We start from the raw sequence: 16,076 nt of genomic DNA, 5'->3' as shown, positions 1-16,076 counted from the left end.
TCGTAACAACTGTCGTTTGGATCAAACTCCAGAAAAACACATAAAACTGTTCTTTATGTGATACACAGGAAAGATATTCACCCCTCCAAAAACAAAACGATAAATGGCTATGATATATTTAACTGCCTGATGTTTAAATACACGTGCAGTTTTATAGTCATAGTGATTCACATCAGTGAGAAAAAGGTTTATCCTGTAATAACTCACGGACAAGATTGAATTTGAGATGCAATTCAATTCAGTGAGAAAAAGGGTTTTCACATGAAAACTCATAGATGAAATTCAATTGATTGAGATGCAATTGAGTTTAGAGAAACTTATCTCGCTTTTTATCACAATAAATCTATGGGGAAAAACTGTAACTGAATTAGGAGAAAAGTTTTTTTTCTCCTAATTCAGAGTGTCAAAGCAGGATAATGTTGTGGGTGGTAAAACCTCCCTTCTTCAGATGATGTGTTGCAGGAATGCACAGGTAAATTTAGCCACTAGCTCCTCCAATTGTACCTCGCCCTTATATGTGATAAACCATAAAATAACGTTTTCCCATTGATTTGAATCTGGCCCAATATCTTGAAAAAATATCTCCTGTGCACAAATCAGTCTGCAAACTTGGATTATACTGTTCAGATAAATCTAGAACTTCAGTGTAATAATGAACATTATCAGGAGCCATCACAGCCATCAGTCAGCTGATTTCTACATGAGATCCTCTGCTATTCAAAAACCTCATTATAAATCCCCCAAAATAGTGACTTTTGTCTCTGTTCATTCGTGGTCTCTGGAAAGTGATATCTCTAAGCATGAAACAGGTACTACATTATTTGCATTTTGATTTATTGTTTATTTATCTATATGACAGATCTAGTGCGTAAATAGCAAGTACACAAGGAGATATAGGGTAGGACTGGTACTTTATTAAGTGTGGGTAAGAGAGGGCAAAAATATCAGAATTCTATAATTAACAGAGGCTGTAATATTGAATTTCTGTGATTCATATAGTTATGTTACAAGAAAGTGTGGTTACCTGTAAGATCCACAAGGCTGTTACAGAGCCCTATATACCTAGATATTTCTTCATGTAGGAATATAATTGCAATAATCAGGGTTGTAATTAATTTTACATACTTGTGGAAGTATAATGACCTCACCTTTTGTTTGATAGTTTAATTTTTGCCAGTTAATTACATTGCCAACCATGCCCCTGTTATACAGTACATCCATAAGTTCCTGAGAGGTCAGGACTCTATCCCACATGTGAACATCACTTATCTCTCCTACCAAGGATTGAGCAGCTTCAAACTTTCCACCATAACTATCCTGTTCCTGTCCAATGATAATGATGGGGTTGGCATTGACTTTGTACCCTTTCATAAATATATTTCTAGGGTATGGGTTGCCATTGACCCATACAACCATATCTCCAGTCAGAGAATCCCAGCTGGCACAGATGCTCCTCACTACTGCAGTGCTTGGTATATTCAGAAAAACATCTTGGTTGCCTATTGATACAGAAAACCTATTATTATTATCCTGAAACAGGAGGAAGTCATTGTCTTTGTTTGGTGTTGCCAAAGAGAAGAGTGAATAAGGCCGTTTCAGTGCTGTATATGATTTTAGACAAACTGTAAGGCTGGCAAAAGGACCATTTCTCATTGGAATAAGACGCACGTAAGATGTGGCAGATTCTTTGGGGATGAAAAACACCTTGCCACTCATATCTGCAAAGACAGAATTTAGAAATATAAGGCATATAAAAAAAATTAGAAAAAGAGATAATTAACTGTTATTTGTATATTAGCTACACTGACCTGGCAATAATGCCACAGAATGGCTTTACAGTGAGCTGCCTCTATTATATTATATTAAATTTCAATTGTCTTTTCCGCCATTCTAATTCGATTGCTTGACCCCAGGGCCAAACGACCAAACTAGCCCGATATTGTCCACCCATAGGTGGGTATATCGAGAAAAGATCTGCTCGTTTGGTGAGGTCTTAGCATGTATGGCCACCTTTACTCATTTCATGGATACCAAAGTAGGAGATTGAAACTCACCCGTCTGAGTCAGGATCCCTGAAGCACTCACAAGGATTAATATAACAGCGAGCATCTTCTCCATTTCCTGGATCTAGTAAATAAATTACACTTATTGTTACGTCACAAAATACAGACTTTCTTATCATGTAGGATAATGGGCCAGACCCAGTTCAGTGAGAAAAAGTTATCTTGTGGTTTACTCGTGGTCACGTGAAAGCTCACGGACAAGATTCAATTCGGGAAGAAAAAACTTCTCGTGATTCAGTTCCATTTTTCCCCCCATAAACTGCAATAGAGTTTTCACGTGATAAACAGTGAGATATGTTTTTCCTAATTGAATTGCATCTCAGATTGAATCTCATCCATGAGTTTTCACTGAACTGGTTCTGGCGCATTGTAGGTAGTGTAGAAATAAAAAGGATTGAATTATTCACATGATTTCTGATTCACTAATCCATCTAATGAGAACTTTTTCACCTTTTTCAGTTCTCAAAGTTTATCACAGACTTATCTCAAAGTTTATCACATGAAAACTCTATTGAAGTCTCTGGGAATATATTAGAGCTGAATTTGAAGAAATGTTTTTTCCTCAAGTTAAATCTCGCCCGTAGGATTTCATGTGATAAACTAAAAAATATTTTCTTATTGATTTGACTCTAAACTTAATCGCGTAAAAAAAAATGTAATAAAAATATATGGGAAAATCTGCAATTAAATTAGGAATAATTGTATCAAAGTAACTAAAATATAATATACTGTTTCCCTGCACTGGTAACTCTGGTGTGTGTTAGCTTCGGGAACTCTACTATAGTTTATATAAATAAGCTGCTGTGTAGCCACGGCGGCAACCAAATCAAGCTAGAAAAAAAAGGAGTAAAGGCACAGGTTCCATAGCAGATAACAGATAAAATTACATTGTATTCTACAAAGCTTACCTCCTTTTTTCCAGCTTGAATGGCTGCCCCCGGGACTATACAGCAGCTTATTTATATAAACTATAGTAGTGTTTCTAAAGCAAACACACCGTTTTTACCAATGCAGGGCAACAGTAGATTATATTTAAATTACTTTGGTATATTTTCTTTTTTTGGTGTTACTTTTCCTTTAAAGTGCCCCCTTCTCCCATCCCACAGTCACTGTTGCACTAGGTGGTTTACGAACCCTGCCAATTAAGAACATCATAATTGAAATTAATTAGCCTGTGCCCTGTCTGTGCTGCCAAGGTCATATATCATTTACATTATTATATATGGGGCATATTTATTAGAGAGTGATAATAGAGTTCCCAGCTGTTCACCAGAGCTCTTTCTTCACTTGTATAAGATGTTTAATTGCATATATATATATATATATATATTCGGAATTCATTCAAGCTTGGCTATTGTGACTATCTTTTGGCCAGGTTGGAGCTGCAGAGTGCCATTGAGCCCTATGGGAGACTTTCCTTGGGCCGGGTTGGAGCTGCAGAGTGCCATTGAGCCCTATGGGAGACTTTCCTTGGGCCAGGTTGGAGCTGCAGAGTGCCATTGAGCCCTATGGGAGACTTTCCTCGGGTCGGGTTGGAGCTGCAGAGTGCCATTGAGCCCTATGGGAGACTTTCCTCGGGCCGGGTTGGAGCTGCAGAGTGCCATTGAGCCCTATGGGAGACTTTCCTCGGGCCGGGTTGGAGCTGCAGAGTGCCATTGAGCCCTATGGGAGACTTTCCTTGGGCCAGGTTGGAGCTGCAGAGTGCCATTGAGCCCTATGGGAGACTTTCCTCGGGCCGGGTTGGAGCTGCAGAGTGCCATTGAGCCCTATGGGAGACTTTCCTCGGGCCGGGTTGGAGCTGCAGAGTGCCATTGAGCCCTATGGGAGACTTTCCTTGGGCCAGGTTGGAGCTGCAGAGTGCCATTGAGCCCTATGGGAGACTTTCCTCGGGCCGGGTTGGAGCTGCAGAGTGCCATTGAGCCCTATGGGAGACTTTCCTCGGGCCGGGTTGGAGTTGCAGAGTGCAATTGAGCCCTATGGGAGACTTTCCTCGGGCCGGGTTGGAGCTGCAGAGTGCCATTGAGCCCTATGGGAGACTTTCCTCGGGCCAGGTTGGAGCTGCAGAGTGCCATTGAGCCCTATGGGAGACTTTCCACGGGCCAGGTTGGAGCTGCAGAGTGCCATTGAGCCCTATGGGAGACTTTCCTTGGGCCGGGTTGGAGCTGCAGAGTGCCATTGAGCCCTATGGGAGACTTTCCTTGGGCCGGGTTGGAGCTGCAGAGTGCCATTGAGCCCTATGGGAGACTTTCCTTGGGCCGGGTTGGAGCTGCAGAGTGCCATTGAGCCCTATGGGAGACTTTCCTTGGGCCGGGTTGGAGCTGCAGGGTGCCATTGAGCCCTATGGGAGACTTTCCTTGGGCCAGGTTGGAGCTGCAGAGTGCCATTGAGCCCTATGGGAGACTTTCCTTGGGCCGGGTTGGAGCTGCAGAGTGCCATTGAGCCCTATGGGAGACTTTCCTTGGGCCGGGTTGGAGCTGCAGAGTGCCATTGAGTCCTATGGAAGTCTTTCAAAATCATGCATTGAATAAGCCAGAAAGGTTTTTGTGCCATGTATGATACGGAACATTTTGTGACTTTCAGATCGCAACCACAATATTTTCGTATCACCAAGAAAACAATTTTCGCACATCAGAAATTATTGTGGTTTTATGAATGGGCCCCTTAGTGTTACAGAATTACAATGCCTAAAATCACCCTTTATTGCCCTGTATTAGGATTTCTTGAATTGACAAAGGGAGGGACACCTCTCCCAAAATGTTGATTTTGCTTCACAAATAATGTCTATGGCTCAATAAATTGATTAAACATCATATAATGATAGGGAGTGCCATTCATTTTGTTTTGAATTTTATATTGATTCCTTGTCACGTGTCCAAGAAACAAGAGCAACACTGGAAATTTAAAGCAGAAGGTGTGCCAGTGAAGAGATTCACAAGGATCTTTTTAAAAGTAAATACACAAAAAGAGGTTGTGGGAGCACTCCAAGGCTAAATAAAGTATACAAATACAATGGAAGTGCAACTGATCTGGCCAAATTAACTACAAACATACAAAAAGAAAAAGGGATTGATCAGTGCACATTCCCTGGTCCCCTGTTTCATAAGTAAATTGTCTGTTAGTTTCATGCTAGTGCATACAGTATATTGACAAAAAAAAAAATTATGATCATAAGATTGGTAAGCCACCATACCACGTCAAGGTAAACCCCGTATGGTGGTCCTATCTATTTACCTCTGGTCATATTTTTCAAAGGCTGGCACTCCCGTGCACTATTGCCATTCCTGACCTGGGGGCTGGTTTGAGTCAGAGGGCTTAGTCACTCCCATGCCTTTTGCTTATATAGAGAGACATTGCCTGGTTCCCCAGACCAAATCCTCCCCCGCTTGCGGCTTGTAGAGGAGAAGACTGCCCATTGACCAACACCCATTCTTTTTAAAGGCATAAGACCACCATTAAAGGGATGGGTGTGGGGGTGCTGAACCCACATGGAAGTTTGGCCATTCTTCCTGCAGAATTAAATCTGCTAAACTACATAAATACACAAAAAGGGGTTGTGGGAGCACTCCAAGGCTAAATAAAGTATACAAATACAATGGAAGTGCAACTGATCTGGCCAATGTAATGTTTCATGAGCATGGGTACCAGTAAAAAAATAATTCTATATCACATGGAATAAAGGAGAAACAGACAACAACTAAAATAATATAGTTTCCTGCAAATGTTATATATATATATGTCAGGTAACTAAAAGCCAACAATGTCATAGAGGCAACATTTCAATGTATTTAAGGAAATACAATAGAAAACAAGTTGAATTTACAGAAACAAAACATAAACATTATACCTGAACCCAAGGTTGTCTGGCAGTGGAAAACTTCTGATATTCAGTCCGATAGATATTAAGGTAGAGACACATCTGACAATATATATATGTGCAACAAGTAATGGCAATTGGCCGAATCCAGCCCTATTACACCACCCTTAAACTTGCCAAATACAACATTGAATTTCTTAACAACTGTAGTTTGGATCAAACCTTTCCCACCCATACAGTATAGGGTTCCCAGGGTTGCCTGATTGCCAGCAGGTAAGTACCCTGCGTTAGCCGGAATGTGATCCTGTTCCAGAAAAGTATACAGGATAACTATTTCATTAGAATTGGTACATTAAACATCTGCCCTACCCACCCAGATTTAACACTCTAACAGAGAATTTCTTGGGAAATGTCTTGTGTCCACAAACTTGCATTATATTATATTCAGCTACACCCATAATTACTGAATAACGATGAAGATCATCAGGAAGCATCCCAGCTATGCTGTCCTAGTACCCTACATTAATGTCTTCGTTCATGTCTTCTGCAGCATAAATCAGAACTTTTTTCTGTTGCAGTCTTATGTGTTGCCTAAGACTAGGGCGCAGTAATAGGGCAGTTAATAATATCTACAGTAATGACTGAGGTTGTCAGAGAGGACACAACCCACAAGAGACAGGAGGGCTGACAAAAGACAGCTTCATACTTTTGCTTGACAAGCACATTTTTGGTGCTGAAAAACTCGGCTTATACTCGAGTATATACGGTAACTGTATTTGATCCCAACCAAGATATAATTAATCCTTATTGGGGGCAGAACAGCCCTATTGGGTTTATTTAATGGTTAAATGATTCCCTTTTCTCTGTAATAATAAAACAGTACCTGTACTTGATCCCAACTAAGATATAATTACCCCTTATTGGGGGCAGAACAGTCCTATTGGGTTTATTTAATGGTTAAATTATTCCCTTTTCTCTGTTATAATAAAACAGTACCTGTACTTGATCCCAACTAAGATATAATTACCCCTTATTAGGGGCAGAACGGTCCTATTGGGTTTATTTAATGGTTAAATGATTCCCTTTTCTCTGCACTAATAAAACAGTACCTGTACTTGATCCCAACTAAGATATAATTACCCCTTATTGGGGCAGAACAGCCCTATTGGGTTTATTTAATGGTTAAATGATTCCCTTTTCTCTGTAATAATAAAACAGTACCTGTACTTGATCCCAACTCACTACCCGTCATCAGTGAGTGTCTCCATCAATGCGAAAGAATCATATTGGGTTTTATTAACGTTTTATTGATTTTTTTGGTAGACAAGATATGGAGATCCAAATTACTGAAGATCTGGAACATGGAGAATTTTAGTCTGTAACTAACAATAGCCAATAAAGAAGAAAAGAGAAATATTCCTATTTGCAAGTGCACAAGGGGGTACAGTATATGATGGAACAAGGCTGCAACATTAAATTTTAGGGATGAGGGAACATAGGAAATCTTCAGCATGCAGAGAAAAGCCAGTGTCTGACCATTGCTGCCTCTGCCTCATACTATTCCCTTTACTTGATGTCCCTGCACATGGAGGTTTTGATCTGAAAAATGTTTGTGTGTATTTTAGGGCCAAAACAAGTGAATGACGGAGTGCTTTATACATTGAGAACTCTATAAAAAGTTATTATGTGGGGATATTACAACAATCAGGTTTGTAATTTAACTTACACAGTTGTGGAAGTACCAGCACTTCGCCTTTTGTTTCATACGTTAAATTTTGCCAATTAATTACATTCCCCGACATGTTACTATTATAAAGAACATCCATAAGGTCCTGAGAACTCAGGACTCTATCCCACATGTGAAGATCACTTATCTCTCCTACAAAAGACTGAGCAGCATCAAACCCGCCCCCATAACTATCCTGTTCCTGTCCAATAATAATGATGGGGTTGGAATTGACTCTGTACCCTTTCATAATTATCTTTCTTGGATAGGGATTGCCATTGATCCATAAAACCACTTCTCCACTCAGTGACCCCCAGCTCACACAGATGCTTCTCAGTTCCGCGGTGCTTGGTATATTGAAAAACAATTGTTGGTTGCCTACATATATTGAAAACCTATTGGTATAATGAAACATGAGGAAGTCATTGTATTTGTTGGCTGTGGCCAAAGAGAAGAGAGAATAAGTCCGTGCCAGTTCTGTATGGCATTTGAGACAAACTGTGAGGTTGGCAATAGGACCATTTCTCATTGGGTAGAGACGAACATAAGATGTACTGGTCTCTCTGGGCATAAGAAACACCTTGCCATCCATATCTGCAGGAAAAGAGAGAGTTTAGAAAAGTAAGGCAACATGAAAACCAACGTAAAACACCATAAACAATTATTTTTTTATATTAGCCACAATGAAATACCTGGCAACTGACTTTCAAGTGAGTCAATAATATCTGTGAATGAATTTCAAGTGTCTCAACCTAAAATGCACTCATTCAAGTTCATCATTTTGGATATCAAGTTATTTGCATGTATTAAAGAAATAAAGGGTACATAGCATAAAGAAGATGTTCACCGTACCAATATATATATGTACGATGTAGAAAATTTTAGCTGCATCTCGTCTTTTATTAGAATCCCTATTGTTTCTTCCTCCATATCTGATGATTCAGCCCTGAACATCAGTGGCGGAAATTAACAAAATATCGTTATTGCTACGTGTATGGCCACCTTAAGGGCTAAAGCTTTAATGTTGTACTTTGGAGCAAATTTAAAGTTCAAAGGCAAAAAAGACCATCAATAATTGTCAAGGTAGTGTAGAGTAAAATTCAAGTAACCATTTATTAAGACAAAAAGAGAGCAGCCTAACGCGTTTCGTGCCTTGTAGGGCACTTACTCATAGTACTTGGGAGCAAGGCAAATACCTGATGCTTCAGATGTAAACAGTGTCCCACTCAAAGCCTTACCCTGAAACATGTGTCAAACAATCTGGAATGGGTCATTATAAATGTAGGGGGTAAGGTGTTTCTCCTACACTGGCAGTATAGTTTCTTTTACAAAGCATTTTAGTTAGAAAAAGGGGCCTATTTTTATCATAGCAACACCACTAGCTGCTTACATCCCTACTGATTCCTTTTTTTACTGCAGCCCTGAGGTGGCAGAAGCAAGGAATAGGAAAGGGGTCTGTTTTTACCCAAAACCTCTGTAGTCTTTTTTGCAAAACTGACAAAATAGTTTGAAGAGGGATAAATATTTAAATTCTACTCAAGTTCTTACATATATAAAAATATATAAGGTGTGATGGAACTGCATCTGTTTGTACAAGGGATATCTACTGTAATTTAGCAGAGCTCAGAGTTTTAAAGTATCCAATAAAGCCACAGTACAGTGTGTATAGTGTTGGTTGCAGGGGCAGCAGAAGATGTTTTTGGCTGGGGGGCCGGGAGAGAGAGGACTTGTCTGCCCCTCCACCTCTGTTTAGCCACATCTTCCAAAACCAGGGGGCAGGAGGCCCTGACCCCTCCAGGTCCGGCACCTATGGTTGGTTGTACTGCTAGTTATGAGCTCTGGATTTCATAACAAAAAAGAAGACTGGAACTCACCCTTCTGAGTCAGGATCCCTGAAGCAGTTAACAGAGTTAATATAACCACAAGCGTCTTCTCCATTTGCTGGATCTAGTAAAGAAAATATATTTATTATTAAACCATAAACAAAGGCTTTATTGTCATGATAACATATTGTAATTTGTTGTGTAAGTGTAAAGAACTAGCCATGGTCCCCACTTCCATTCTTTGCTGGGACACAAATGTTTTGGCTCTGTGTCAGCAGATTCCTCATTGTATTCTACCATGTGAGTTTACAAATTGCTTCCTGTGAAGATTTTCTTTTTCCCTACCCTGCATTATAGAAATACTGCTATTCCAGGTGGGTCATATCCTCAACATGAGGGTCCTGAACATTCTTAGCCTGCCTGGAGAACTCTAATCCTCTTAGCCCTGTAACCTGGATCTGAAATATTCTTCTGCAGCACTTTCTCAAATACAGGTTTTTGTTGCATTATAGTGTTTCAATGTTGTTTTTGAAAATAAATAGAATTATTTGAACTGGTGCATAGGTTGTGGTAAAGTGTCACTTTGAATGTTTTAAGAATAAGCAGTTTGGATTTTTAGATGATATGCAGACCAATCAAATTGTTTATGCCCAGGTAAATGCAGACAAGATGTTTAGGAAAAGCTCAAGTCTCAAACAAGATACAGGTATCGGACCCCTTATCCGGAGACCCATTATCCAGAATGTCATCTTCCATAGTCTCCATTTTAATCAAATAATTCACATTTTTAAAAAATGATTTCCTTTTCTCTGTAATAATAAAACAGTACCTTGTACTTGATCCCAACTAAGATATAATTACCCCTTATTGGGGGCAGAACAGCCCTATTGGGTTTATTTCATGGTTAAATGATTCCCTTTTCTCTGTAATAATAAAACAGTACCTGTACTTGATCCCAACTAAGATATAATGAATCCTCATTGGAGCCAAACCATCCTATTGGGTTTAATTAATGTTTAAATTTTTTTTTAGTAGACTCAAGGTAGGAGATCCGAATTCCGGAAAGATCCCTTATCGGGAAAACCCCACGTATTGAGCATTCTGGATAACGGGTCCCATACCTGTACATCAAATAACACTTACAAAGGCAATTACTTATGGAAAGTTCTTGAATGGCTTCTCCTGCTAGGACTTTCCCCTCAATAAAAACAAGGCTTTACAATCACATTCTAGTTCATGGCAAGAAACAGACAACAATCATAGAGGCTCTTGCAGTAGGGTGCATAGTGGTAGCAGTAAGTACTAGAAGATACAGTAGAATAAAAAGGGAATTTACAGAAATATAAAATAAAATACATTATACCTTAACCCCAAGGTGGCTTGGTAGTGAAAAACCTCTGATAGTCAGTCCGATAGATGCTACATTAGAGACGAATTACATTTCTGAGAGACACATCACATTTCCAAAAATATTTATGTGGAGGGATTAATGGAAGTTGGCCAGATACAGCCCTACAGCTCCACCCTTATACAATATTGAATTTCTTAATAACTGCAGTTGGAATCAAATTCCAGCAAATTCCAACAAAAATTCTCTAATGTGATAGACAAGAAAGGTATTTCTCTCTCAAAATTAAATAAATAAGACAGTAGGATTATCCTTAACTGCTTGAAGTTTAATTAAATGCCCAGTCTCATAGTTTACTGTCAATAGAAATCACTGGATAGAATTTTATGAAGCCTGCATAATACAGTATTGCAATTTTGTTGTGGTTATTACGTTTAAACAAGGATATTTTTATTTCTAAGCTTTCTGTTGGTTTGTATATACATGTTGTAGTACTGTATAAGAAATGAGTTAAACTGGCTGTACATGAGCGTATCTAGGTTGCCCCCGACCATTATTTGACCGTCCTAGCTAGGGCCAGAAGTAATTGCCAATAATTTATAAATACCCTATAAATTCCTCCCTTTCCTGACCCTCTCTGCTGCTGGATTGTCCCTTATAAGTCCTGCCTATGCCCCACCTATTTCCTTGCCCAGTCCACCCCTTTCCCCGCCCAGTATGACATCACCTCCTACTCACCTGAAAGCCAGTATTACATCACAAAAAAGGTGGCAACTCTAAGCATTTCTATGCCCCCAATCTGACCACTTATCCCACTGGTATATGACCAAGGGCACGGTCAGTGGCCAAACATGTGCCAATAAACTGACTACTCATGCAAGATTCATTGACAGCTGGGAACAGGAAACTAAACTCTGAAACAGGAAACTAATCAGATTGGCTCCCTGGATAGAGGGCTTCCCCAATTTTAGATACTATCACTGCATGAAGGTACCTAGTAGTTATCTGTAGGTTATAAGAAGACCCAGAAGGTTGCCTCTGGCATGACAAGAGCTATATACATCCTTGTTCAACAAGAAGTCTTGCAACAACCGCTTGACTTCCAGACCATGCCCAATATCTTGGAATGAGAAGTGATAAAGATCCAGTATTACCTTAACAAAATCTTTGGAGAAATAAAACTAACTGAAATTATATACAGGTATAGGAAACCCATTATCCATAAAACTCTGCCCTACAGGAAGGTCATTTTATATAGATTCCAAGTTAAAGGGAAACTATACCCCCAGAATGAATACTTAACCAACAGATAGTTTATATCATATTAAGGGGCCTATTAAATGATCTTACGAAACTGGAATATATATATAAGTAAATATTGTCCTTTTACATCCTTTGCCTTGAGCCGCCATTTAGTGATGGGCTGTGTGCCCCCTCAGAGATCAGCTGACAGGAAATAATACAGCTCTAACTGTAACAGGAAGTAGTGTGGGAACAAAAGGCAGAACTCCATTCATTGGCTGATGGGGCCTAGCATGTATGTGTGCCTTGGCTTGTTTGTGTGCACTGTGAATCCTATGATCCCAGGAGACGGCCCTTAATGTTTAAAATGCCAATTTTCTATTTAAGATTTCCCAATGGCACATACATATTTAGATGAAGCAGTATTTTACATATGAACTGGTTTATACAATATATTTTCATAGAGTCCTACATTGTTTTTCTCAGTAATAATTAGACAGTACCTTGTATTCACGATAACTATGTTAGGACAAACCAAAGTTGGTAGCAAATCATTTGTTTTTAACAATTCCAAAGTGAGTTAAGGATACAAATAAATGATGTTTTTTTACTGTTATATAAATCTATTAAATCAGTATTTTGTATACTGTGTAGGCATCACTATGGTATTTTTGAAACAGAGTCTGGCATATTATATTTCCGATTTGCCTTTGCCTGCTTTTTGTCCATCTATACAATAGGTTTGCTGGTTTCTGGAACTGTGCATTTATCCTTCACAAAGGGCTAGGGGTGCAAAACTCTGGTTGGCTGGAGTATCCGCATCAGCCTAAGAGAAACTCAGTGGGAAAGTGATTCTGGAAGCTCATCCTCTTCTGACATCATTTGTAATGACAGAGCTTTACAGAAACTATACATAATTCCTATTAGTCCGTTCCCCAGTACAGCTTGATATCTATCACATTCACACACTATGGTAGTAAACAGGAGTACCCGGGTGAAACCCATGCAGACATGGGGAGAAAATACAAACTCCATGCAGATAGTCCCCAGGCCAAAATAGAACTCGGAAACCCCAGTATCCCAATAGTGCTTCCCACTAAACCAACATGATGCCTCATACTATAGGTGACTACACCTGTAGCAACTTTTATTACATTAATTCTTAGGAATAAAACAATATTATAAACTAAAAAATAAAAGCTAATCACTTTACCCCATGGTGTTCTATAACAGCGTAAGATTTAATTATCTGTATATTTGAAGGCTAAGCCCAGTGATCAGAAAAACAGCTCCTTGTTAGATACCAATGAGAGGTATTTATTACTGTTTATAAAATCCTCATGGTGTTGCAATAGTCAGAATATGCTACATAAGCCATGTCTACCCTTGTTTACCTAAATGTAAGAAAGAATGGCACACAAAACTGTTGCCAAGGAAAACATTACTCTGAATTGGCACAAACTGAAAAGTTGTGCAAAGAAAAAATGACTGGAAACACTAATAAACATGGTTTTTTCAAATCATTCATTTTATTGGAAGTCAAATTCAGGCGACCAATAGCAATAGCAAGTAATACATAATCACTTGACAATATTAGTTGTAGTTGACCTTTTTCTTTGGCAAAAGAGGAAAAAAAATCAGTCAAGGGCGCCTTACTGGGAAGTTAGTTGGAGGTTTATGGAGCAACCCTAGATTTCATTTCCAAAATACAGAGGATGACAAAACATGGAGGCCATCAGACCACTTCTTATGTGATCACTAGTGTGAGTGAAAGAGTAGGTAAAAAAGAGCTGGAAAAACAAACAAACTCTTTATGTTACAAGAAACACAAGAAGGCTCATTTATGAGTGCACAAAGCATAATAAAAAAACATTTATTAAAGTTACTTTTATGCCTAAAGCCACTCCTTGCACTTCTAGTGTTCAGCTCTACTTTTTTCATCCTGCTTCCTCCTGTGAAAAGTGGCAGCAGCTCCAGATGGCAGTAGCTCCAGGTGGCAGTGGCTCCAGGTGATAGTAGCTCCAGGTGGCAGTAGCTCCAGGTGGCAGTAGCTCCAGATGGCAGTAGCTCCAGATGGCAATAGCTCCAGGTGGCAATAGCTCCAGGGTTTACACAGCAGCCTGCGTCACCTGGCACCGCTAACGTGTGCCTAAAGAATTGGGTATAGACGTCAACTACGACCTCTGAACAACAAAGATCTTCAGTGTAATGGAATCCAATTCACACTAAAGAGAACGTACAATTGTGAGCCACATTGCCACCTAACAGCCATAATTACTGTATGATGGAATAGTAGGAAAAAACACTGCCTTGTGGGTAAAAAAAATGACAATTTGCACCCAAAATAGCACTTTGCAGGCTGGGTAAATGATCCCTATGGGATTGTTGTAAATGTCTCCTTTCCCCTAACCAGCTACATAGAAGCTTGGTGTTTTTGTGGATATAATGGTAATAATGGTAATGTCTACAGTTTCACAGCAATTAATAAAGTTACTGTAGGTAGGCTTTAAAATAAAGAATAGATTTTAGAGATAAATTGATGTTGACAGCTGCGGATCGAAACTTTAGAAATGGAACATCCGTTTTAAGCCCCAAAATTCTAGATGAATAAATAAATAAATAGTTTTTGAAAAATTGGTATTTTTGTACACAGAGGCTATAAACTGGCATGGAATAGACTGAAGATTGTATAACCTGCCGAACAAGAACAGAACAATAAAGGCGTTATTATAAAGAGAGCAGATAAATGATGATGAATCTGTGGGATTACCCAGAGCGGCTTATAGACAGCAGAATGGCATTATAATAAGCTGGGTTGTGATGACATTTACTGCTATGAAATGAAGGCATTTGAGAATGGACTTATTGATTAGGATGCCAGGGACTATTTCATTAAAGACTTCTCTATGAAACTAGCGTTACACTAACTGCCAAAAAAACACAAGAATTCGATATTTATTTGGAATTCCAGTCTTAAAGTATTAACATTGGTCATTTTTGCTGCCACTATTGGGGGGGGTTAACTATTGTCCCAAGAGTACAACTGACCTGAGTACAGTTGACATACGGCCATTATACACTATATACAGCAGGGAAAATAAGTATTGAACATGTCAACGTTTCTCACAGTAAATATATTTCTAATGGGGCTATTGATATGAAATTTACACCAGATGTTGGTAACAACCCAAGTAATCCAAACATACAAAGAAATCAAAACTAATAAGTCTTTAAATTAAATGATGTGTAGTAAAGTGGACTGACACAGTGAATAAGTATTGAACACACTTGCTGAAATGTTTTTAATACTTAATCCAAAAGCCTTCAAGGTGCCTCCTGTATGGAGAAACTAGTGGCATGCATCGCTCAGATGTGATTTTGGCCCAATCTTCCTCATCAACTGTCTTCAAGGTGTCGATAGCTCCTGGGTTTCCAAGTGTCAAGGCGCACTTGTGCATGATCCGCTGCAGGAAGCGGGACAGACACCTCAGTGCCAAGCACAACTGTGTATAAGTGAATGAATGACATTGTTACATAGTTAAGTTGGGTTGAAGAAAGACCAAAGTCCATCGAGTTCAACCCTCACCTCTTAAAGGCATTAACAGAATCTGCCATTACCACATCACTAGGAAGGGCATTCCATAACCTCACTGCCCTCACTGTGAGGATCCCCCTACGCTGCTTCAAATGGAAGCTCTGTTCCTCTAATCTATAGGGGGGGCCTCTGGTGCGTTGATTGTTTTAATGGGAAAAAAGAACACCCCCATCTGCCTATAATCCCCTCTAATGTACTTGTACAGAGTAATCATGTCCCCTCGCAAGCGCCTCTTTTCCAGAGAAAACAACCCCAACCTCGACAGTCTCACCTCATAGTTTAACCCTTCCATCCCCTTTACCAGTTTAGTTGCACGTCTCTGCACTCTCTCCAGCTCATTAATATCCTTCTTAAGGACTGGAGCCCAAAACTGCACTGCATACTCAAGGTGAGGCCTTACCAGGGACCTATAAAGGGGCAAAATTATCTTCTCATCCCTTGAGTCAATGCCCTTTTTTATACAAG

At 39.4% G+C, this 16,076-nt stretch overlaps 2 protein-coding genes across 2 annotated transcripts; both read right to left on the bottom strand.

The window, feature by feature from the left end:
- Positions 1 to 14: 14 nt before the first annotated feature.
- On the bottom strand, positions 15 to 6,658 carry LOC100486739 (mucosal pentraxin). The gene is made up of 3 exons (XM_002937398.3): positions 5,908 to 6,658; positions 2,055 to 2,127; positions 15 to 1,718 (listed from the first exon to the last, which is right to left on the bottom strand). Exons 1-3 carry the CDS (start codon positions 5,977 to 5,979, stop codon positions 1,075 to 1,077), a joined length of 789 nt encoding a protein of 262 aa, XP_002937444.3. The 5' UTR covers positions 5,980 to 6,658; the 3' UTR covers positions 15 to 1,074.
- Positions 6,659 to 7,163: 505 nt separating this feature from the next.
- apcs.2 (amyloid P component, serum, gene 2) lies at positions 7,164 to 10,882 on the bottom strand. Its single transcript, XM_002937392.4, has 3 exons — positions 10,790 to 10,882; positions 9,478 to 9,550; positions 7,164 to 8,197 (listed from the first exon to the last, which is right to left on the bottom strand). Exons 2-3 carry the CDS (start codon positions 9,539 to 9,541, stop codon positions 7,560 to 7,562), a joined length of 702 nt encoding a protein of 233 aa, XP_002937438.1. The 5' UTR covers positions 9,542 to 9,550; positions 10,790 to 10,882; the 3' UTR covers positions 7,164 to 7,559.
- Positions 10,883 to 16,076: the final 5,194 nt, after the last annotated feature.

This window comes from Xenopus tropicalis, chromosome 8 (assembly GCF_000004195.4).
Source record: "Xenopus tropicalis strain Nigerian chromosome 8, UCB_Xtro_10.0, whole genome shotgun sequence".
Classification (NCBI taxonomy): Eukaryota; Metazoa; Chordata; class Amphibia; order Anura; family Pipidae; genus Xenopus; species Xenopus tropicalis.
The sequence above is the reverse complement of the archived record's forward strand: the minus strand, read 5'-3'. Positions and strand labels throughout refer to the sequence as shown.